The sequence below is a fragment of the Pelmatolapia mariae genome, linkage group LG14 (assembly GCF_036321145.2).
Source record: "Pelmatolapia mariae isolate MD_Pm_ZW linkage group LG14, Pm_UMD_F_2, whole genome shotgun sequence".
NCBI classification, from domain to species: Eukaryota; Metazoa; Chordata; class Actinopteri; order Cichliformes; family Cichlidae; genus Pelmatolapia; species Pelmatolapia mariae.
The window spans coordinates 20884925-20911540 of NC_086239.1; the positions used below are offsets into that span (position 1 = coordinate 20884925).

The 26616-nt window shown below is 39.1% G+C and overlaps 1 protein-coding gene across 3 annotated transcripts in view; it reads right to left on the reverse strand.

The window, feature by feature from the left end:
* grik4 (glutamate receptor, ionotropic, kainate 4) overlaps positions 1-26616 on the reverse strand; it is a 342449-nt gene that overhangs the window by 167431 nt on the left and 148402 nt on the right. For all 3 annotated transcript variants that reach the window (XM_063492892.1, XM_063492889.1, XM_063492891.1), the window contains one exon: positions 13534-13667. In XM_063492892.1, coding sequence (XP_063348962.1) covers positions 13534-13615 — 82 coding nt within the window. In that variant the 5' untranslated portion in view covers positions 13616-13667. The remainder of the gene's footprint in view (positions 1-13533; positions 13668-26616) is intronic.

A 26616-nucleotide genomic window follows, 5' to 3' on the forward strand; every position in this document is an offset into this window, starting at 1 on the left:
GCAGGCTTTCAAGCAGGCTTATATTAGAGGCAGGCTTTTACTCTTGACCCATCTGTGGTCATTACCATGTAACAACTATATGCACTAAAACACTTGCAGTACTCTTTTATGGTCTTACACCGACTGTATATATACAGCACAATATTAAGGTTATTCATTATTTAAAAAACCCTGAGGTTCTCCTTTCAATCTCTTTAATTACTTTCCTCATTTATTATATTGTTTGTTTAAATGACAGAGCAACTCCACCTACCCATCTGTGTTTACACAGGAATAGTCTTCAAAGCACTTAGGCACCGTACTCATTGTGTCAAAGCTTCACTACTTTAACATGAAGGTAAATAATACATGCTCAAACAACCGGAAAACATAGCAGGATGGATATGTAAGGAAATTTTGACAAAACATAATGTGGCTGATACGAATACACAACTTCACCAACAAACACCTTCAAGTAACTACAATCCAAACCTCAGAGAATCAGTTTATTTTAAAAAAAAAATCTAAATCTACAGCTATTGAAATTAAAAATTTTTAGTTGTCACAACCACACCTCTGGACATTATACAAGTCCCAGTGTTTAATTAACTACTGGCTTTTATACTCCTTTTAAACATCAAACAGCGTGATACCTGTGTGTACTTGGGTGCTGGTGAGACATTTCATTTTTGGTTGATGTCCGAATTAAGACACTTTCCACATGGTACTGTATGCTGGATCAAAACTTGATTGTACTTTTCTGGATTATTGATTCCGAATTAGAATTAGAATACATTTTATATTCTGATTCTGAATCATGAATGCAGAAAAGTACATTAAAGTTTGAGAAGATCTGCAAAACCACTGTCTACCCCGCCCACTTTCTGTTCGACCCACTGCCGTCTGCTCGGCGCCTCGGGTCAATCAGGTCCCACACCTCCAGACCGACAAACAGCTTCTTCCCCTGGGCCATTCAGACTGTTAACAAACACTATTCCCCCACACCCCACCTCTCACCAGTCTGACCCATGGCCTGAATAACCGTCATCACTCAGGCCACTCACTCATACGGACTCTATTCAGACCAAGTCTTTTCTTTGCACTACCACCAAACACGTTTGGTGCTCAGAGCACTCAGAGTACGCCTCTAATAAAATTGTGCTATCATAAATGTGGTATAAATGGTGACCACATGCAGTTTTATGAGGCAGCCAGTTTCCCTAAAATTTCAATATAGAAGGTACTGAGACTCAGGAATGTTTAAACGATAATATTGTTGTGTTGAAGACATGCAGTTACAGAACACACTGTAACTGGCAGACCACACTGCTGTAGCCATCTATGCATAAAAAACATTATCTCTGCATCAGACTAACAAGCAGCTCGATGAGAGGACATCAGAAAAGTTTGCTATCATTGCATTTAGGGAGGGAAGATGCTTCTGTATATGATTCTCTGTATATCTGAGCCAGTAAATGCATGGATTTTAACCTGGTATTGATGTTGTGTTTTATTTCACCCTAATCAAAGCACAGCCAACAAAAGCTGTTTTTCCCCTCTAGCTGCCAAGAGATAATAGCTCTCCACAGGAAAAAAGCAGGGCATTTCACAGCATTCATAACTATATTTTAATGAATCGAGCCATAAGCACAATCACTGGCACAAGTTCATGGACATCGCATAGTTTTGAAAAAAACAACTGATATTAATTCCTTTTGAGAACGCAGGCGTGGTGCTCACGTGCTGGAGGTGTAAAATGGTTTAGAACAGGGAGAATAAATTACACTAAGTTTGGGGTTGACATCAATCACAAATAATCAAATCATCTCCTCTAATTCCCTTTAAAAGCAGTGCTCTCTCCACCATGCCCTGACTGTAATGGATGAGGAGAGTCAAGATCTGCTGCACAAACACAGCTACTTCTAAGAGGAAATTGATGTCCTTGTCGAAGAGATGCAGCGCCGTGTGGTGCAAATGTGGGACGAATAGAAATAAACAATGAAAAAAATGTCCCTGATTCCTCCCCGGAGAAAATAAAGGCCAAAGTATTAAGTGTTAGTTATTGTAGATTAAATACCTTGCAGAAACAGAGCTATAGCTTAGGTGGGTGACTCATCATGTATGCCTCTGAGCATTTGAACTTAACAATCAGTTGGTTTATGAATTCTACAGGGAGCCAGTATAAATAGACCATGGCCTAAAAGTGGCATTCTGGACCACTTGCAAGCAATTCAGGAATGTGCTGCTTAAGAAAGTGTAAAGGAAGTAATGTAATTATGAGACATCCAACGTTTTTAGCATCAACTGAGCATCAGTACACAATAACATCATATCTATCTGTCTACTCATGTAATCACTACCTCCCTTTTACAAGATCTCTTACTAATAGTATTCCAATGACATAGTTCACATAGTTCACATTTTATATTTAAAGGCATTTAACAGTCATTTCTGTGTGATAATTTACTTGCTAAATGGTCCAATTTTACATATTTTAGATATAAAATAATGCTCACTTGATTCACACTTTATTATCTGACTTATGTTTCGTAACCTAAGTGCAAAATTGATACAGAACATAAAGATCTTTCTGCTGCAGTGACGTGACAGCTAAAACAGAAATGAATGTCAGAGCAGAGCAAGGCGTGAGACCGTGTCAGAAGAAGCAATCCATCTCTGATGCAAGGACTTTCATAAGATGTAGGCTGGCAGTAGATAAGAAGCTGGTATAGCATTGTTAATGCCATAATCACAAGGGTTATAGATGCTGTTTGGTCTGCTGTTTGTTTTATAGGCTGGCACATGAGCAGATGACAACACAAAACGAACAACCGAGGCCCTGATTCCATTTAAACTTCAGCCAGTGTTCTGGTTATACCTTTCATTCTACATCATCGCATAACTGAAAAGGATAGCAACACTGTTCGCTCTCACATTCCACCACCTCAGCGTGTGGCAGTGCCCCGTTACACATCCGCAAACATCATCCTGCAGCTTGTAATTAGTTTGTTAATAATTCAAGTGCAAATGTTTTTATGTTTGTGTGTAGCTGATAATAGCTAACGTGTGTTTTTTTTTAGAGTGCATATAGAGTATGTGTGCATGCACATGACCAAATGGGCAATATTTATTTCAATTTGTTCTTATCTGTGGAGAACACATTAATTCAGGAGGCTGTGCTTTGTGTGTTTGTTGGGATGTGTGTGGTTAAAACTAAAGTACAAGCGCGCTACGTACCTATTCACTGTGACTTTATCAGATTTGGTGAATAATTTATGCGGTAGGCTCAGGAGCAAAATAGTGTGCATAATTGCATAACATCACTCCTATCTGCCATTCCTGCCATTAACTAAACGATTGGTCTCAGCACCTGCCCCGCTAATTAAAACCTTGGAGATTAATCATAAACTTTCCCCCCTCAGTCAGCGCCTGAGGATGGATTTGTATGCGCATGTATGTGGGATTAATTCTGCTCATAATTTCCTCTCTACAGTCCTGGACAAACATTTTCCAATTACATGATTGATGTATACTATAACAAAGAGCCTTTTTCTTTCTTTGCACATGCGGTATTCTGTAATTAAGCACCGTTTCTTTCTGATATGCCCTCATTACCGTTGTTAGCCTCAGATCGAATCAAAGAAAACTGAGCAGTTCGAGTTGACTCTTGTAACAGGTGGTTGCCGAAAAAGAGGTTTATGAAAATGTACCCTGTGGCTTCAATTCCATGAGTACACATGTCTGAGTGTCATTAACCTAACGGCTCCCATACTAATTAGAAGCAGAGAGATTAATCATTAAATCTCCTCTTGTGGCTCCTCAGCTGGACATCTTGGTCTCTGCTTTAGCATCCATTCAAGCCAGCATTCACATTTTTCACCACAGAGGAACCAATGCTACAATTCAAATGATATGTCAAAGCACTGCAGGATGCTTCCCTCACAGTTATTTACTCTCCTTCCTTTCTGACACGCTATCTTCTCTGCTCTTCCAGTAACAGTGTGTTAAATGAGTTCATAGATGCCAGCTGAAATCAGAGCATGCGAGGGCAGAATGAACCTGACTGGAGGCAAGGGCACAATGACTCAGCCATGGTGGCTCTAGCAGCCAGCCTTAATAAGTCACTGTGAGCATAGATGGGGCTGAACTGAGGGAAGTGACAGTGTGATGCTGCTGACTTGTGGGTATTACCTCAGCAGGGCTAATTACACTATTAGACCCTACCTGTGGGCTTCAATTTTGCTGATCCACCTTACATGCCCCTGGTGTCTGGAGCCACATACAGTGCATAACAGTGGTCACAGATGTGAACAAATACAAGCACACAAACTAGAGCCCACTCTCTCCAGAAATACAGTATTTTTAATACTGGTACTGGTACTGCAGCAAATGATTTATTTCTATTGCCAAAATTCAGCACCAAAATAGGAGGCCATGCTTTTTACCAAAGCACGTTTTCCTACACCCAAGTGCTTTGTATCTAATATTCACTGTACACATTGATGAACACATCTGAGATCATAGGGATCTCTCCCAAGACTGGAGATTGCAGCAGCAAAGGATCACACTACCAACCTTTTGATTATGATAATCTGCGCTACCTCCTGAGCTACAGCCAACCTGACCCAACCCAACCACAGTCACAAAAGCCTAGAGAGCAGTTGGCAACCTGGTTGCAAAGAAAATGCTGCATCAAAAACCTCTTTGCAACTGTTTTGGTTACATGAAAAGCACCCACTTGTCCACAAACACTTGGTGACTAACCACCAGTGATGGTGAAACTTGAGAAAGTGCAATGCAAAGTGTAAGTTGAGAATGTTGGGGTGGTTGTAGCTCAGGAGGCCATCTACTAATCTGATGGTTGATGGTTCCATCCCTGGCTGCTCTAGTCGGCATGCCAAATATCTTTGGGCAACATACTAACCCTAAGTTGCTCTTTGATTGTGGGTGGATGATAGAAAGCTCTTAAGCATAGAAAAAAAAGTCTTTGTTTGAATGGGTGTGAATAAGACATGTTGTATAAGGTGATTTGAGTGCTCAAGTAGAGTAGAAAATATGTAAGTAAGTAATAAGTAGTATGTATGTAAGAACAATTTACCAACATTCCTCTTCAGAGTAAAACTTTTGCCTTCTGTCACTGAAACCAACATATTCCAATACTTTTATTTTGGAGGTGAATAGTCTTTGTTTCTGCTTTGTGTTGCAAATTTGGGTGTAGTGATGGATGCAGACCTAAACTTAGAAAAACACATTAAGACAATAACAAAGTCAGCTTACTATCACCTCAAGAATATTTCAAGGATAAAAGTTCTGATGTCTCAACAGGACCTGGAAAAACTAGTCCATGCATTCAACTTTAGTAGGCTTGATTACTGTAACAGCATCTTTAGAGGTCTACCTAAAAAATCAGTCAGACAACTACAGCTCATTCATAACTCTGCTGCTCGAGTCCTCACTAAGACCAAAAAAGTGGACCACATCAGTCCAGCTCTGAGGTCTTTACACTGGCTGCCTGTCCGTCAGAGGATAGACTTTAAAGTCCTGATGCTGGTCTATAAAGCTCTGAATGGTTTAGGACCAAAATACATCAGTGACCTCCTGACCCAGTATGAACCTTCCAGATCTCTCAGGTCATCTGGATCCGGTCTTTTGTCAGTTTCCAGAGTCAGAACTAGACATGGAGAAGCTGCATTCAGCTTTTATGCTCCATATATCTGGAACAAACTCCCAGAAAGCCTCAGATCAGCTGAAACACTCAGTTTATTTAAATCCAGGTTGAAGACTCACCTGTTCTCAGCTGCATTTGAATAAAGCACCAAATCCACACTGTTTTACTTTTAAGCTTAACTTTCAAAACTTACATCTTAACTACTGATTTTATCTACTGTTCCTTCCTCTTTTTTTTCCATTTTAAATCATGCTTTTTATTTGTTTTTGTTTTTTAATGTCTCTATAAAGCACTTTGAATCACCTTGCTGTTGAATTGTGCTATATAAATACTTGCCTTGCCTTGCATTTTCTACAGTTTGACATCTGCTTAATAAGTAGCTGGTGAGTGTTAGCAGACAAGTCTCTATACAAAGTACAGGCGACCATGGAAACCAAAGCAATCACAAGGAGGTTTTTGTTGCAGCACCATCTTTGACACCCAGCGACAGCAAGCAACATCCTGCATGCTGGGTAAATACACATTTTTCCCTAGCAACCAGTGGTTACCACGGGTCTCTAGACCTACATGACTGGGCCCATATAGGATGCGGTATTCCTTATTAAACATTTAATGATGACAGCACATTTAGCATTCAATACATTTATCTCACAACAAACTATTCCTCACTAAGAGCTCGCATGATGCCAGCCTGCCAGGTAGATGGTGCAGGGTCAGACTCTGCTGCTGGGAAAGAAAAACCAATTGAATTTACCCCACCGAGAATCCTCTATCGTGTTCTCCCACTGACTTCGGAAAAGAGAGCAAAGAAGCAGACAAAGATTCGATTTGAGTTCTTCCTGTGGAGATAGTCCTGTTGCTGCTCCCTCAGTAGTCTGGGATGCTCTGCAAGTGTTTTAGGAGTAATGTAAAAAATCTGAACATTTTATGTTTAACACTCCTCAGACTGGATCTCATGCATTAACTGTGAGAACAGCAGCAACTTTAGGACAGCATATGTGAGTATTTCGTTATTACTATGTATGAAGTTTCATTTTCTCTGATAATGACATTAAGTTGTCTTAACAATGATTCAAATTTGATTGAAGATTATTTACATAAATCAGTTGATTGTCAGCTAAACAAGAATTCCAGCTGTCTTCTTAAGAGTTTAATTGAAAACATTGTTTTATTTAATGCTTAGAACTGAGAAACTTCAGTAACAATACACATAGAGAAATGTTTGCTATTATCTGGTTATCTGGCAAAGCAGATCTATGAGTACCAAGCTAGAATGAGAGCCATTACACCATTTTCTGGATTTTAAAAACTGCTGGTATTTTCGTTGCTGGTGTGCTTTGCACTGACAGATGATAACATTTAAAAACACCTCACTCAAATGGATCGTTTTTTTCCCCTATACGTACATATCCGTATGTTATTTAGATGTTTTGAATAAGCTAAACTGAAAGCAAAACTTAATGAGAATGTGCTAAGCATGTTTAATACCTGGGTTAACCGCGGTACTAAACTGCTGCCTCTCAAAGAAGCAAATTAATGACTTTAAGATAAGATAACAAGATAAGATAACCTTTATTAGTCCCACACGTGGGAAATTTGTTAATTTGTTAATTTCAGGCATTTCTTAAAGTTGCCGTTTGGGCTCTCCCTCTGGACATGTACAATTGGGAGGAGACCACCAGACACATACAAAATGCATGAGGGATTACATATCCCAGCTGATCTGTGATGACTTGGGGATCATTGGGACAGCTGAAGGAAGATGGTGGGGAACATTGTGATCGTTCTCTCTTGTTCTTTCTATTGCACTTTGACAAAATAATAACAAATGTGCAAATAAAGCCAACAAAACAGATATCTTGCCTCTCGAGTTATCCTCGAGGACATATATAATAAGAAACCGATGATTCAATTAAACGTCAGGGAGTGAGATATCTATTTTTCATACCTCCCCCTGCCAGCCATTGCATAACATAGTCAATAAACAGCTGTTCAAGCTGTTTATTGACAAGCTACGCAATCCCTGAAATTACCTTCAAAGACAATCAATTATACAAATTGCTTACTGGTTTTGCAGTGCAATAACACAAAGTTAAAATACACTATATGGAAAAAAGTACTGGGCTCCCTCTATAGTAAGATAAGATAAGATAACCTTTATTAGTCCCACACGTGGATAATTTGTTTTGTTACAGCAGAACGTGATCAGTGCATAGTTACATAGCAAAAATGAGAAAAACACTGGAATAGGATAAGATGATAAGAATAAGATAGTGTACACAATAGAATAGAATAAAATTAAAAAGTATATACAATAGAATAAAAATAGAATACAAATACTATATGCAACTGAGTAAAATACAAGGTTGTCAGAAAAAGAGTATTGCACTTAGTGTTATTGCTATTGCACATGTGTGGATGTGGATGTGTGTGTTTGGTCAGTTGCAAAGTCTTTGTTGTAGAGTCTGACAGCAGTGGGGAGGAAAGACCTGCAAAATCTCTCTGTCCCACATCGTGAGCCTGGCACTGAAGGAGCTGCTCAGTGCTGAGAGAGTCTCCTGCATGGGGTGGGAGATGTTGTCCAGAAGGGATGACAGCTTAGCCACCATTCTCCTGTCTCTCACCACCTCCACTGGGTGCAGTGGGCATCCTAGAACAGAGATGGCCCTCCGGATCAGCCTGTTCAGTCTCTTCCTGTCCCCAGCAGAGATGCTGCCACCCCAGCAGACCACACCGTAATAGAGTACAGTGTACTCTTAGTACTCCTGTAGTACACCTACAGGAACTGCTCAAGCATGGAAACTAATGCCATGAAGCTCCCAGGGCAGTGTTTGTGCTGATATTAATGCCAGAGAAGTAGTTAGAGCCAGCAGATCGTCAGCTACTTTTACATACAATGCAATGGTTGCAATGGTGGCATGCTATTATACCATGCTCAGTGTCAGTGAGCACTTTAGAATGACTCATTGTTTCAAAAATGTTTGTAAAGGCAGACTACATAGCTAGATGCTCTTCATTTTATACACCTGTAGCAAAGGCTCTGAAAATACCTTAAGTGTGGCTCAATACTTTTTTTCATATAATGCAAAGTGACTTAATAAAATAATAAAATAAAGCACCAGTAAAAAAAAAGTGAGCATATATAAAAAATACTAATGTTTATGTGGCATATTCATGTATGAGGGGCAGACAATTTACTTTCATATTCTCCTATTAAACCAGCCAGAATGGAGAGTCTCTGCAGGGCAAGACAATGTTGGTAGTGTTGTTGAATATTGCTCTAATTGTAGCAAAATCCACGTGAAAGACAGAGCTACTAAAACCCTTTTTTAATCATTTAGAGCTGTTTCACATTATGTTCTCGGGGCTGCTGTAAGGTTGGTTTATGTGCGACACGACCTTATGCACAGGAAGTGTGTTTGCCTCTTCCTGGTGAGATTACTGCCTCTAATCGTGTAACGGTTTTGCTCTGTGATGGTGACAGACCACAACAAAGACATCCTGGCCCTGAACTGTGAGGACTAGTTCTTAGTGCTGGGAAATCCTGATTGGTTTTTGAACTAGAAGAAAAGATTCTGAAGAACCACTGATGGTAGGCCAAGCCCAGGGAGATTCAGGATGGTCTTTAAAATGGTATAGCCAATGATATTATTATAGAAGATGTGTAGGAGTGTGTCAAGCCATTCCTTTGGATTTCAGATAAGCGCTATGCACTGTAACGCTTAATATATGGTACCTTGGTTGTGTCTGTTCGTGGAGGTATTTTCCTAAGGAGAGCCTTTTGGGGCAGGTGGTCAGCTGCCACTAAAGCTCTCCATCAAAATATTCCAAAATCACAACTGCACGGTGCTCGTCATGCATTGGTGAAAGGCTGAGATTTGCAAAAAAAAAAAAAAGAAAAGAAAAGAAAAGAAAAGAAAAGAAAAAAAAGCGGCTACAGTGGACACTGTTTTTTCACTTGGTTTCACTTCAGCTCTTTAGATGTAAGAACTTCTCTCTCAGCTGGCTGATGAACCAACAACAGCAGAAGAAAGAGTAGCTTGCAGACAAATTGTACCACATATTTTTGGCTCTGCCCCCAATCTAACAACAGACACTCTCTGCAGGTAGAAAGGCAGTCCAAAGCTGCCCGTGGACTGCCAACAGACTGCCCACATGACACCACTGCTGAACCATAATTTCCCCATTAGTCCTACCTGGGTAGTAGATAATAGAGACAGCACACCGGAAATTTCGTCACAGTCTGGCTATTTGGGCCCCAAGAATCATTAAAGGACCTTTCTCATTTCAAGACAGAAAGAGACTTCATCTTATTTCAGTAAGTTCCATTTCATTTTATCAGTTTTGTCATTTTGATTTCATTCATCTTAACTCATGCTCTAAAAGAGCACTGTCCATGAGCCAAGCCTTATGTTGATGTATGCAGTCGTTATTCATGGGTTATATTGAGGCATTGATTAAATTTCTTTATAAACCCAGCTAGATGTTTAGGGTCTCTGTTGAAATTGAAGTTGCACTGGTCCTGAATAGAGATGCTACAGTAGCTATGATGAGGAATCATTCAGCTCTTCCTTTTTTTCTACATTTTAAATCTCTGTATTACAAAAAGCAGACACCAGCTCATAACAGCAATGTGTGTTTAGAAGATGACTGTCTGGAAATATGCATAAGTACCAAATTATTAGCTGGATAGAATTACACAGGAGACACTTTTTCACTTAACTAATGGCTGAATACCACCCACAGCAACAAGCTGCACCATATGGTAGTGAACCAGCATTTTTAGGCACTGTTTGCAGTTTGTCTTCTTGTTTTCTCATTTTGTTCTTTTATAATTGTATTTTGGCAATTGATTTCACCTCTTTCATTTCTTTTATTTGGTTAAGGCTTCACTTGTCGTTACTTTCATTTTTTTTTAAAAAGGAACAATGAAGGAAAATCAATTTGTACTTTCCCAGGCTGATATCGCAACTCCACTGCAACTTAAACATTGTTTATCCCATAATTCGTTCCCCACCTCAAGGCAGCAGTAAAAATGCCAGAAGGCATGTTATATTTATACAAATTTTCCTGATCAAAATTAAAGTAAATACACTTACTTTGCATCACATGGTTTAATTAATTTACAAACAAAAGTAGATCCTAATCCCTGGATTTGCTAAGAACATTTCAGACACAAAGAGAAGTTCCTCAGTTCACCTACACTGAGCTTGCTGCTGGCTGCTAGCTGGTCCTGGTGGAAATGTGTGAGGGACAGGAGGTTGCTTTTGGCACTCACACATTCAGAGAAGGCCAGACAGTGACATTATGCCAGCCAGGCAGGACTCTAGGGACAGCCATGTTAAATACCATCTCCTGCAGCTCAAATGGCAGAGTTGTAGTGGTGTTTTGGGTTATGTGTTTGTTTGTGTGCCTCTGTGGGTTGTGAAACGTGTATATGTGGCTGTGTGTTCGTACTTTTGCATATCTATACCTTGTACTGGAATAAAGTAGCAATGAATGGGGTTCTGTGCAAAGATGAGATTAGAAGAAATGGACAAAAACAGGCCAAGCACCTAATTATCCATCAACGATGCAACATTGAGATAAATATAAACCACCACTGCTGTGGAGCTGGTACAATCAGGTGGAGGGTGGTAGGGAAAACAGGGAGAAAGAAAAGGCAGGCGGCTGCAAGTTACTTCTCAGATGATATTCACAAACAAGGAATGATTTGTTCTTGGTTGTGTTGATAGAGTAAACTCTGAAACTCTGCTGTTTTCAAAATACAGAAAATGGTTTGGGGCATTATGTGACAATCCAGCAAAAATTCTGCAAACAGCAGCTGTGCTGTGACAGAGCTACTGTATGAGACAGAACAGACAGGGTAGAAAACCAGTGAGTGATACATAAATGCCTTGTTCAAAAATAAGAGATGGTGATAGCGCTCGAAAATGACAGTTTGAACTGATTCAGTTTCGTCAAGGTTCAAAATACTGGAAAGATAAAAAGACTTTTACACACAAGAGAAGTAAAGGGAAAAGACAAAAGATCAAGAAAGGATGCCACATTAAAGTTCCAATGTGCATTTATCAGCCATGAAGCCCTGTGCTTTTTTCTTTTTTTTTTCTTCTGAACAATTAGAATTGCATTTGTACATCATCTAAAGAGGCACTCTTATTTCTAATGCACCCTTTGGGTTTATTTGATGTTTTAATAGTCTTAATATAACCACATGGCCATTTGTACACAGCTTCTGTGCTATTAACTTGCACCCTTCTAACCTGCACACAGATCTCACTTTCAAGTGTTCTTGTTAAAAGAACAGTTGAAAGCTGACCACTGAGAAATCACAGCAGGGAACAGTTTGGGAGAATCAATGTCATTCTGAATCTCTATCTCAGTTTCACTGTATGCTATTAATTTCTATATGTAGTGCACACACACACGCAACCCCGTTCAGCTATCTTAATGAGGACCTTCATTGACATAATGCTTTCCCTAGCCCCTTACCCTAACCCTAACTGTTAAAAATGAATGCCTAACCCTAACCCTAAACCTAACCATAACCTAATTGTAACCCTGACACTAAAACCACATTTTGAGCCTCAAAAATGCCTTTAAATGCCTTCAAATTTGTGAGGACCGGGTTGTGTGTCCTCACAAGTGACTGTTGGTTCTCAAAGTATAGTAGAATGCAGATTTCAGTCCTCACAAAGATAGCTAGACAGGAACACACACACACACACACACACACGAACAAGCGTTTCCAACCTTAGACAAGGGTTCTATACATAAATGAAGAGACAGTCAATCACACTTTTGGTAGACGGGGAGCAAGTGACAGGGAGTCAGAGAGCTGCTGACTGTAGGAGAATAATAACAAGACGGACCAACCTCCATCGGTTACCAGCATACTCTAGCAGTTTATGTGACTTTTGAAGCAGACTTTCCAGTGAAAAATCTAGTCTTGGTCCACCGATCAGCCACTATTTCCAGAACCACAGTATTGCAGTGGTTTTGCTAGATTTTAGCAATTGCTTTAAAATGTTTGTTCAATAGTCCCAACAGTCACAGTCAAAATAGTTGCAGAGTTGCAAGTGCCGCTTACAACAGAGAAAAAAGGGCAAGATTAGGGCAAGATTAGGATAAGAGTCAGATTTTTGCTATGCTCAGATTACTTTTATAGTTAAATATTTAAAAGAGCTGCAATAAACAGAGAGGTAATCAATGTATCTGATAGCTCAGCTGACACGCGTCTAATTATGCACCTTAAATTTCGTTTAATATGCAGGTGGAAGGGTGGGGAAATCTCGACCTATAGCCTCCAGTATGTGCAGAGTTAGAATAATAGGTTTGTTTTGGGTCCCAGCATGGCTTTAGTGGCTAATTGCTTAAAGCTATACTGTATCACTGTACACAGCATACACAGTAAACAACAACAAACAGTAAACAGTATATATTATTAAGTTTGTACCATCCAGATACTCTTAAACTATAATGTTGTCATGAAAGTCTATGGTGCATTAACTGTTGTGTGGCTGACTGTAAAACAACTATAGATCATAGACTGTAGTTCTATAGTATCTTACAGACAATTAGGACTGTGTCACATTCACACATTAATTTTGTAGCCTGTTGATACCTCAGGCCATGTGTTACAGCCATGTGGGGAAACATGGCTACTTTTCAACATTTGTGATTGAATTCCTCCAGCCAGTTTTATCAAGACTGTGGAGACTGCAAAGATTAGGGTATCCAGCTATCTGAGCTGACAGTTCTAAAGCAACAAAATGTCAATTCCCACTCAACAATTAAAAACTTAAACACACTCATTCACTGATATTTCAAGTAGAATGAAAAGCATGCACTGTATAGCGTGGAAGCCATTATGTTTTGCAATTTACCTATTCGAAAGGAGAGCGGGCCACCAAAGGTGCTTCTCACCCACATGGCTAAGAAGAGCAGAAGCGCCCAGGCTGTGAGCATCTTCTATGACTCCTCATGGGTCCTGCCCCGGGGGTGCCCCTGTCACAGCCACCTGAAGAATATACAAAGAAGAGAACACCATTTATACATCAGCAGGCATCAAGTTGGACACGCACACAAGCCACATCTGTGCAGAGTAGTGATAAGCCTTCAGATATACAGTGCCTCATCTCTGTTTTGCTCATGCCATCTCTCATTGCATGCTAGGAATCTATTAGTGTCAGTGCGAGACTGCAGCTAAGTGAATTTTAAGCCTATGGGAGTTTTAATGACTTTGCTGTTTTTTCTGTATTACTTGGCAACAGTCTTTTTATTTTTTTTTAGGTCTTTGTTGTTTTGTTACATATTTAAACATAAAATCCATTTTTTATCTCCCTGGTATTGAAGCAAAAAGTCACATAAGGTGACTTGAAGCATCCTGAACCAAATTTCTGGGTCTGTATTAAACCCTCTGAGCTGTTTCCATCAGGAGTTGTAAAGGACCGAAAACCAAAGGGGATATATTTGACTTCCATTTCCCAGGTGGACAGCAATATGACTCCAAATGAATCATAATGTTGTTCCCTGTTTCCCGCCTGTGTAAATAACTGTTTGCTAAAAAGGTTTGCCATACCAGCGAGTTTTCTGCCCACAAGAGGCACAAAATGGAATTATCGTAGGTAATAGCTAAGAAATAGTTTCATTTTTAGTAATTTTAGTATTAAATTTCTAGCAATTTTATTCTATTTTATTTGTTTTTCCCATGTGCAGTTAATGTCCTCTAGATGTAACTGTTTCCTATATTTTCTTTATATTTTCCCTCACCTAATTGTATGCAGCTCTATCAGGCTAAACACTAGAAAATCAACAGATGCCATAATTAATTCACAACATGATTCACAAATGTAAACCATTAATGCGAATGACGGTATTTTTAACCCTATTTTACCTCATCACACCTTAAAGTGATTCTCAGATGCTTGATTAAAACGAGATCTGTTCACTCTTCATCAAGGTCTGGCGTTGTTCAAGCTGACATTTACGAAGCTTAAAGGAGTGGGTGGTTCTGGTACGCAGCGATAGAGAACGGCGTCTTCTCTTTGACAGTGTTTTATGTTCCAGATCATAAAGAGACTTTCTGTTTTTTTTAAAGGGGGATCTAGGGTGAGGGGATGGGGGTCAGGGACAAAGTCACTGCAACCACAGTGACTGTTTTCTGCTATAAAGTACACTACAGCTGCGTAAAATACTTTATTTTCAACAAAAAACAAGCAAAGTTTCTTTAGGCTCATCCTACCAAACAGAGTAAGCCAGTTTAATCTGTTAGGTGCGTGGAGGGCAAAGCATCCAAATGTCAGACAGTATGAAGATGGCAGACAGCAAGGCTATTGCAGCTGGACTGGAAAGAGTAAGGTCTTCTATATTTATGCAGGCACAAAGCCAGTAGAGGTGCAAATGTTGCCACAATATCATTTTCAAAGGGAGGAAGCTGACAGTCCTGCGTTTGCACCTGTGTAATTATTCTGGATGCAGGAAGACACTCTTTGGACTACAGGACGTGCTTGTCTAGAGTGTCTCAGCTGGGTAACTGGACCAGAGATGGACAACAATTAAAGAGGGAGATTTGAAGATTGAGTCAGTGTCATGCAAATCTTAGTATCGGTTCATTTCAATGTTGTTTCATTTAATCTACACACTTTCTCACAGATTTTAGTGTTTGCTGCTATGTGTAGCATGTTTTTGGTTAATTTATTATGCCATTTCTTAGCCAAGGCCAGAAAAGTAGCATGTGAGTTTAAAACCAGATAAATAAATGAGTCACAATGCAAGTCTTACCATGCCATGAAACTTTCTTAATGTGTTTTTTTTTTTTTTAAATTTGTTTTACAGTACTGTACTTTGGTTAAAGTTGACTGGAATTAGCATTCCAACACCTTAATGAGCCATTAAGTCTGACAGGCAGGTTAATACATATTACTTTCACATATGTGTTATGTGATATTTTCATGTGTTACAACCTGACATCGCTTCCAGTGACAGCATGGACAGCATTGCTCAGCAACAAGAAAATAAAGATATCCCAGGTTTACATACACCCTCAACACATTCCTTTTCTCATTCTCGTGACGCATTCAGGGTGCAGATGTAACTGAAGTTGCAGTTGTGGTACTTTGGCATTTCTTTAAATGGCAGGTTATTTTAAATTCAGCTTTTCAAATAACGCAACAAGTATCACTAAACACACAACTTGTTTCTGCACAGTTTGTCACACAGTTTGTCTGCTAGTTAAATGTACATTCGCTGTATTTCCTGAGAGAGAAAAAAAAAAGTTAATGAATGCCATCTCAGAGATAAAGATGTAAGAAAGAGAGAACAGAGAGGGATGATCAGAGATTATTGACAAAGACAAGGACTCCAGCAAGTGTATGTAATGTCCTAATTCACTTTCAACTTTTTAAATTAGATCTTTAATCTGTGCATGATGTGCTGCTGAATTAGGTTTTTTGTGAAATGTCATGCAAAAGAAACTTAAGTTTACTAATTATGCAGTGGATTTAAAAGTTACATGAAAAGACTGTACTAGGCAGTTTGGTACAGTTTAGTGCAGGTTAAGCTGGTCAGTATGCAGTACTGTGGTAAAGGTCGCAGTGATGTTCACGGTTTATGTTAGGTTGCAACCAGGGTAATAACATCAGTTTACCAAAAAATATACAGATCAGATTCACCCACTGAATTTCACCTCTTACTCTTGCTTTATACAGTCTAGGGTTGGAAGTCTGCCCCATAGCTTATGAAACATCTGCTCAAAATCTGAGCATCTCACAGCAGCAGCATCACAGGTCAGCTGATCACAGCCTGAACACAAACTCACAAAATGAGTTTTTGTGTGAATTATTTCTAATTAATTCTTCTCCCCACAGTGCGCTGCTATACCCGTTCTTAGCATTCCCCACCTACCAAATCAGGCTTTAATAAGCCCTGACTGTACTGTACATGTTGTTTCTGAACTCACTAACTAGAAGGAAAGGAAAGGTAAAGGAAAGTGAAGCAAAGTCCTTTTTAGGAACAGAGCAGACTCACAGATGATTATTTTGCAGATGTTTCTGGAAATGTATGGATTTGTACATTTACTATGTTGCATTAGTGAACCATATAAGCAAAAGGAAAAAAGAATAATTTCCCATCAACTGCACTGGTCATTACATGAGGTTTACCTGGATCTGCATGTAGTGTTTATATTACCAATATAAACCTTAAGCAGCTCACCGCCTAAGATGGCAATAAGACCGTCCCTCTCTGTTTTCGCACTACCTTACTGTTATTGCTCAGGAGCCCAGAGGAACAGCTGGATAGGACTGTCAACACATCAAGATCATTTCACAGACTTTTTCTAGGAAAACTATGCAAATAACAGCTGTCAAAAGTCTTCCCTTGAGGTGTTCAGCAGAGAAGAAAAACAGAAAAACAGCACTGAATGACGCCCATTCCAAAATTAATTGAGTACTGAATATTCCTTGCAGCTTATATCATTATGCACACAGGGGGATTATGGCGCTTTATTGTTCAATTAGACTGACTTTACAGCAGCATGTTTTCAACAATGTAAAATACGTTCATCCAGCTAACACCTGATAACCCACAGCGTAGGATGGGGAAGACTGAACAGGAAGTGAAAGATTTTTTTTAACTACCAAGATTCCCGACGCAAACAACAGCACTGTGCTAGTTAACAATATAAAGCTTAACCGCTTCTTCCAACAGGGTGCCATTTATTTGACTGCATATGAGAATATGAGAAGTGAGACATTAAATTAAAAACACAATGCTGATTCCCTTGATACTAAATATGGCCAATCAATGTCAATGATAGCTTAGATATGTTGCAGAAGCCTTCGCAGGCTAAATCACCGCTGAGTAGAGACAAAAGCTTTGGCAGGCTTTAGAGTGAAAGTCAATGCAATCTGTAACACTAATGGCTTTTCAGTGAGATAAGCTCATTCATTTTAGCGTTCAACACAAATTCCAATACGCTCGATACAGGGGTAAAATGAAAACTGAGCTGAATGATTGCCCTCATTTTTAACACACCCAAACCTATGATATCAATTTCAGTTCAGCTTCTCTTTTCAGAAACACAAACACAGACTGATATATCTTTACTACCGCAGGGCTTCTGTACTGAAGCCAAAGTGGCTAAATTGCATGCTGGCCCTTTAGGTTTTGCTTGGGATGAAAATGACTTTAAAAAAATATAATTCTATTAAGAAAAATACGTAGTAAAAAGAACAGGAGATGAAGAGGTTCAGGAGACGGAGGTATATAATGCTCCTTGATACACCTACTGCTCCAAGCATTCTTCTGTTTAACACCACCAAAAATGGGCAGTAAGGCGTTACTGTAATCCGATTCCTTTTTTCAAGTAATGAGTAATTAGATTACTCAGCGTGCTTACGAGAAAGTAACAGTAATCATTACTGTTACTTTCTCGTAAGCACGCTGCGTTACTAAACCGTGATTTTGTTTATGATAGTGTCTCATGACAATGACGTACAAGCGTGCGACGTCCGTGCCGTGGTAGCAACAGACTTGTGTAGATCAATAATGGATAATAATAGAGGGCGGGAAAAAGTATGACCGTGCAGCGTTTTAAGCTTGGAAGTACTGACATTACTTTGAGTTTGAATCTGTAAAAATCTTCTGATGTACACTCTCCATTGGAAGAAAACTTGTTTCTACAATGAAAATTAAACTTCAAATCTGAGCAAGCACCGAGCACGCTGCAACAGGAATGTGAAGTTCTCAGAGAAACCCCCGGATCCCCCCGCTGACATGACTGCTGCGGCACCAGGCAAACCTCCACCTCCACTCCTGCTAAACAGGTGAAAATAGATTTAAGAGCGACAGGACTTAGTGCCGCTGAATCTTTGATTTTATTTATTTTTTGCTGTTATTTAATCACATCTATTTGAAAGAGGGAGTGTAAACACAAAAAATTATTTTATATGCTGGAATATGCAGAAAATAGGTTTAAAGGTTAAACAAATGTCTTCAAGTCAGAGACTGTTGCATATAATTTAATTTTTGCTTGATGCATAAAGTTAAAGATTAAAACTAATAAAACAAATTTTAAAAAGAGACTTTTTCATGTGATTCAATTTTACATGATGGATTATGCAGAAAAATGAGTAATAATTGAAAATAAGTAATCAGTAAAGTAACAGGATTACTTTCTTGGAGAAATAATTAGTAACTAATTACTATTTTCAAGTAACTTGGCCAACACTGCTCACCACCTTCAAGTCAAATTTTCTTTTTCATTCTTTTCTTTTACTTATTTATTTATTTTTTTGCTTTTCTTATCTCCTTAGGTTTCTTAGGTTAAGGTATTCTGTTAAGACATAAATCTACAACACTGTAGGCTGTTCACATAAGAAAATTAAAAAAATAGACAAAGCAAAAGACTTGAAGCCCAAACACAGGAGAATTAACCTAATGAAGTCACTGAGCACAATAAGTGGTTTGCACAGCAGTACCTCTCACACCAATATATAATCAACTGAAACTTTGTTACCGTAGGTACACCTGTTCAACTGCTTGTTACATAAATATCTAATCAGCCAATCAGATGGTAGAAATTCAATGTAGGCATATAGAAATACTCAAGATGACCTCCTGAAGTTCAAACTGTATATCAGAATGAGGAAGAAAGGCAATTTAAGTGGCTGAACGTGGCACAGTTGTTGGTGCCAGCTGCTATGAGAGCAGCTCATATACTGGGATTTTCTCCCACAGTCATCTCTATAGAAAATGTGTCAGTGAAAATACTTTGTTGATGCCAGAGGTCAGCAGACAATGGTCAAACTACTTGAGCTGACAGAAAGGTAACAGTAACTCAAATATCCACTTGTTATAACCGACATATGCAGAAGAAAATCTCTGATTTCTAACATGTCACCACACCAGCTGTGACACCTGTCTGCTAAAAACAGGAAACTGAGGCGACAATTCGAACTAGACAATAGAAGATTGCCTAGTTTCATGTATCTCAATTTCTGCTGCAACGTTCAGATGGTAGGGTCCAAATGTGGTGTAACCAACAGCAAAGCAGGGATCCATCCTGCCTTCTATCTAGGGCTGCTCAATTAATCGAATTTTAATTTAAATTACAATCTGGGCTTTCAACGATCATTAAAAATGACTGAGCCGATTATTAGCACCTCCCTCGTGCTTTACTCTCGCGCTGCTCCGTGTGGCAAATCGAGCGCACCTCTCTGCGTTTCGAACACGCGTCACAACAATTAAGAGGACCCGAGGGAAGGGCGGGAAGCTCGGAAAGCTAAGCAGAAGTTATTTGGAGAGGAGAGGATAATGGCTGCTGAAGAAAGAATGCCGTTGGTTGAAAAGAGAGGTAAAACGACTTCAGTGGTGTGGAAACATTATGGGTTCGCGGAGTCAGACGTGGATCAAGTAGACATAGTGTGTAAACTTTGCTACGGTGTCATATCTGCACCACAGAGCAACACTACAAATTGACATACCTCAATGTCAGTTTGATGCAATTGTGCATTGTGTGGCTACACAGCTTGCCTTGATGTTTGGTTATTTGTATGTATAAATATTATGCATATATTTTGAAGTTCACTAAACATAGATGTTTACATTTTTCATTTATTTTTTATATTGCAAACATTTGCACTGTTATCAGTATGTGCACACAATTTTATATTATTTTCTGACAATCTTTAAAGCCATTATTCAATACATTGTTATTGTTAAATAAATATTGTCAAATAATCGAGATCTCAATTTCAGTGAAAATAATCGTGATTATCATTTTTGCCATAATCGAGCAGCCCTACTTCTATCTACAGTTCAGGCTGGTGATATAATGGTTTGGGGATATTACTTTAGTAGCAGTTAAGAATACTTTAAATGGTGGAGCTGACCTGAGTATTGTTGCTGACCATGTGCATCCCTTCATGACCAGTGCACCCAGTCACTCTAATGTATGCTTTCAGCAGGATAACACACCATGTCACAAACCTCAATTCACCTCAAACTGGTTTAATGAACATTACGAGTTCACTGTGCTAAAAGCAGTCATCAGATTTCAATGCAATACAAGGTGTACCCAATAAAGTGAGTGAGTGTAGCTCTTCTTACGCTTCCTGCACCTGAATCTTAAAATGTTCATTATAATATTCAGAGTGGTCCATGACACAAACTTTAAATATATTTTACAGTCACCTGCAGTAATGGTAATATTTCAGTTATTTACAGTAACATATTTGGTATTCACCTCATGAAAGAATAACAGTAATTCTTTCATGAGGATCAGAATTGAGTACAAGTCCCACTGCAGAGACCAGATTGTAGAGGAATGAAGAGGACAGTGGCACAGATTACTTCAGCTGTCAGTTGGCATAAATAGGTAGACAGACATACAATCATATTGCATAGAGTTGTACCCATTGCATTTTCGGCATAAGCCTCCCCTGAATACTGAATAGGATTGTATAAAATGTCGGCTATTGTAGCTCTCCTTTTGTTTCTTTGCTCACAGCCAGCGCAGGCAAAGAATGTGAGATGAAATCAGAGAAACTGGACCGCTGTGTAATCATAGCTTTTCTGGGCAGGACTTTAAAGGCTCTAAAAGTGAGAGGGTTTCAGATACATACACTATTATAAAGACTGTATACTGTAATTTCTCTCTCTCTCTCTATATATATATATATATTAGGGGTGCAACAATACTCGTATAGGTATTGAACCGTTCGATACAGTGCTTTCGGTTCGGTACGCATATGTATCGAACAATACAAAATTTTTAATTTATTTCATCAACTTTTCTTCTGACGATGCTGTCTGTGTTGAGAGCTCAGTGGATCTGCGTTCGACTACTCCGCCTAGGCTGCACTGTCGAGCGCAGATCCACTGAGCGCAGCGCAAGCTAGCAAGACAGAAGCTAAGCTCGTTGCAACATGGCAAATTGAACCTCCCCCACCCTCATTCAGATCTGGCCTTTGGAACTATTTTGGTCTTCATGTGAAGTATGACCCTGAAGGTAAGCGTGTCATGGACAAAAGTAAAACAGTATGTCGGATGTGCCACGCAATGCTCAATTACATGGATGGGAACTACTGCGTTAGCGCAGTTTGCTCGTTAATGTGTTGACGCCGTCCAGCCCCACGCACGGGTCGATCCTCGGTAGCTCGTTAACGGAGATTTGCCGTGTTGTGGCGTTAACGTCATTTCAGATTAACGTTGACAGCACTAGTGGGAACACAACGATTATGACTGCACATTTACGCCGACATCATCCTAGTGCAAAGACAAGTGGAAGCAGACAAAAACAACAAGCACGCATGCTACAAACTTTACCCGAGTCATTTAGACAGCCGTTAGCACATGATTCTCCTTATGGAGACCTGATATGTTTAATATGCTGCTGAGAGTGTACCCCAGAAGAAGCGTATAGTATAGCTTTTATTTTGGAAAGAGCCATTTCTCTGTAATAAACTCTCTTTTCCAAAGATGAGGGATTTCTCGATCAGATAAATTAATTTTTTTATTACTTTGTTGTTTCAGCAACATTAAATTTAAAAACTGTACTTTTGAGTTAAAATATATATTTATAATTTTAATAAATGACAAATTCAAAAAAAGCATGAACATTTTTTTGTATCGAAAAAATATCGAACCGTGACACCAAAGTATCGAACCGAACCGTGAATTTTGTGTATCGTTGCACCCCTAATAAATATATATATATTAGGGGTGCAACAATACTCGTATCGATATTGAACCGTTCGATACAGTGCTTTCGGTTCGGTACGCATGTGTATCGAACAATACAATTTTTTTAATTTATTTTATCAACTTTTCTTCTGACGATGCTGTCTGTGTTGAGCGCTCAGTGGATCTGCGTTCGACTACTCCACCTAGGCTGCACTGTCGAGCGCAGATCCAGAGCGCAGCGCAAGCTAGCGAGACAGAAGTTAAGCTGTTGCAACATGGCAAATTGAATCTCCCCCACCCTCACTCAGATCTGGCGTTTGGAACTATTTTGGTCTTCATGTGAAGTATGACCCTGAAGGTAAGCGCGTCATGGACAAAAGTAAAACAGTATGTCGGATGTGCCACGCAATGCTCAATTACATTGGTGGGAACTAGTGCTTAGCGTCCAGCCCCACGCACGGGGCAATCTGCGGTAGCTCGTTAACGGAGATTTGCGGTGTTGTGGCGTTAACGTCATTTCAGATTAACGCTGACAGCACTAGTGGGAACACAACGAATATGACTGCACATTTACTCCGACATCATCCTAGTGCGAAGACGAGTGGAAGCAGACAAAAACAACAAGCACGCATGCTACAAACTTTACCCGAGTCATTTAGACAGCTGTTAGCACATGATTCTCCTTATGGGGACCTGATATGTTTAATATGCTGCTGAGAATATACCCCAGAAGAAGCGTATAGTATAGCTTTTATTTTGGAAAGAGCCATTTCTCTGTAATAAACTCTCTTTATCCAAAGACGAGTGATTTCTCGATCAGATAGATTTATTACTTTGTCGTTTCAGCAACATTAAATTTAAAAACTGTACTTTTGAGTTAAAATATATATTTGTAATTTTAATAAATGACAAAAAGGCATGAACATTTTTTTGTATCGAAAAAATATCGAACCGTGACACCAAAGTATCGAACTGAACCGAACCGTGAATTTTGTGTATCGTTGCACCCCTAATATATATATATATATATATATATATATGCTACAAAAAAGCAAATCTCTTCCTTTAAAGAACTGAAAAAGCACAATTCATTCCACTCTGTGTTTTCTGTGTTGCATGTTCGCTAACACATTATCCATAAACAAAGCTTGTTTCTACCACTTTTTCCCCCCCATACACCTAGTAACAAAAACTCAATTAACGCAGCTTAAATAGTGCACAATGCTAAAAGCACCTAATTAGTTTGCAGAGAAAAAAATCCATCCTTAGAATGAATGTTTTTTTTCCCACAGGTATCATCAATAAATAATGGCAACAATATGCAAACAACAAAGAGATTAAAAATGTGATAATTATGTGAAAATGTGGGAAATGGATAAATTTATGTTTATTCTTTCAGCTTGAAGACAAGAAAATATACTAGATGAACCACTGAAGGAGGTTTTTGGTTCGACTTGAACCATGTTCAAAAACAGCATGGCAATCCTTCCTCATGACTAATTTTGAATATCCCTCTCTCTACTGGCTGGTGCACGCTTGTTTAATAAAAACACAGCCATTTGCACACATAGACACAGACTCCCTGAATGATTTTGGTAAAATCCCTGTTTTATTAAAATCGCAGGGGGACACCAGAATTCTTTCAGCACAGACCGCTGTTAAGTATCAGTGTCATACTTGACAAATAGGGCTTTGCATTTATACAGGGGAGGAAAACACTCTAAAAGCAATACACCAAATTTTCTTCAATCTAATTCTCAAAGCTCCCCCAGTTTCCTGCTCCCCCCTGTTGAGTGAAAAAGCATGCGTGCACGTATGCTCCTCGCTATGTTAAATGAAAATTAAAAGAAAAAAAAAACCATGAAAAAAATGATTATATTTTAGTCATCTCCACTAAATGACACCCATAAGCACACAAACACACTCTTCCAGTTTATATGCTTACTTGCAAATTATTGCACGCATTTTTGGCGGAGAGTAGTGATAGACTGCTGGAACCACCAGACAGACTAATTTAGTGGCTGTGTTTTATTACAGTCAGACATCTGGATCAGCAACTGCCATCAATTATAATTACAAAAATTACAAGTATAAGCCTCAACTTAAACATATTGAGGATTAGGGGAGAGGTGATGGCTTACTAGCTGGCACTATGGTCGACCTTAAATATTAATCCTGCTGACTGTCTGACAGTAGCACTGATTTGTATGTGGAATGAAGAATTCAAGTCCTATTTTATTGTAATTATTAAAGCATTATCTAAAAATGTTGATAATTATATTCTTTACATCTATCGCGAACTCCTATCCTGGAATCAGTGGGCTCGGTTTGACCATTAAGCTAGTCAGACTGTCTGCGGTATGTGAATTGGGAAGCATAAGGAAGGCTTAGCGACTGCTGGAACAGGTTGGTCTGACAGCTGTTTGACTTGTCTTGTCAGAGCAACAGTTTACACAATCCACATATCAAAACTGTCAATCATACATCAAACGCTGTGTTATTCAGTTGCAAATGGACAATTAAAACTGACACTTTAAACCAAAGGCACGTCAGATGCATAATGAGTCTCATATATTAGCATATATTCATGTACTGCTGCAATGGGAATCGCAGAAATGGCACAAAAGCAACTTGTAGATGGGAATAAGTGATGTGTGACCGATGTTCAAGACTGTTTGACTGTCACAAGCTGCAGAAAATTAATATGCATGTGGTACGCGTGCTCCCTGGGTGAATATTTGCAGTGAGTTCAAAGAGAATGTCAGTCCGCGTGAAACGTGTAGACACGAGTGAAAACAATGCACTCAGAAGACGAGAAGGAGGAGGTATTTGTATATGATAAGTATCAGTCACTGCTCCGCTCTTCAGTTCTCTGAAATGACCTGAGACTCTCTGTTCAAGAATGAACTGGATGTTCACAACCAGCATGTAGCTCACTAACATCTCCAAGCAGTAAACACACATTTAATCTGACATCAAATCTCAGTGGCCTACCTGTCAGTGGGAATACAAGTAGAATCACCTCATCTATACTGGTAGCAAGTCTGAGATGATGATACACTAATCTAACATGTCAAAGAAGATGTCTTGACTCTTAAGAAGTCCATTTGAAAACACATATAGTGTTTAGTTAGAAAAATTGAGCGCTTGAAATATGGTTGGTGAGTTTTTCCATACAGTTCTGCAGTTTGTAGTTTTGGAAACGTATCAGAAATGAGATTCTCTTTCCCTGAAGGGCAACCTTTATACAAAAAAAGAAAGAAGGAGAGAAAGAAAAGAGGCTAAGACCACAAGGAAAACACTGAGCACAGCAGTAGCAGCAAAGTTTAAGAGTTTAATAAAGCGGTGTAACACACATAATAAATACTAGACTGAAAGTGTACTGATACTGGTTTAATCTCACATGACTTTGAAAAACACTGCATAGCTTTGCATTGCATTTTCTTCTCGGGGCTTATACACCTTATATAACAATGTGCCTATGAGTACCCCGGTGTCTTCATCTGAGGCACAGGCTTCCATTGTTCTGCCTGTCACTATACTAGATATCTTTGTTACAGCAGCTGAATCAGTCCTGCCATCCTGAAGCTCAGCAGCACCTCCAGTTTACCAGGAGATTGAAAAAAAAATATGCTGTAGCTAAGCCCAATATTAAACAATCCCCAAAATTACTCAAGCTACTCAAAATCCTGCAAAAACTTAAGTCTTACTCAGCATGCGTCAAATAAAAACCAGCCGAAACACAATTGATAACACTCCCCAATTCACTCAAAGGTAGCTCGTTTGCATCGTTCAGACTAGACAAACAGAAGGAGTCCTTTGTGTTCCCGAGAACATATCAGTGTCAATAATTATTCATAGTTGACATCTACGCATTCAGACGCGCAGTAATTAACTACATACTCTTACTAACAGGTTTATTGCACCTCATTTACACCTTATGACTGCACTACGCAAGCTGTTAAACAAAAGCTCACAAACATTTTGTTCACATTCAGTGCGAACTCCAACATGTGGGTAATTTCACAGTGTACAAATAAACAGCACTGTGTGTCAGTAACAACAGGTTGAAAATGAAACGAAAGGCTTACGGGAGCAAGAAGACATATACAGTTAGACAGAGAGCTAAGTTGCAAGAAAGGTCGATGGCCTCAAGTGACAAAATACGGGGGGAGCAGGGGGCTTAGTCAAAGATGATCTTAAGTCTGCCCAATTCATCAATATTTAATAGCATTTTGATAGCCGGTGTGAAAAAAAATCTCCAGGCATTTTTTGGAATTTAG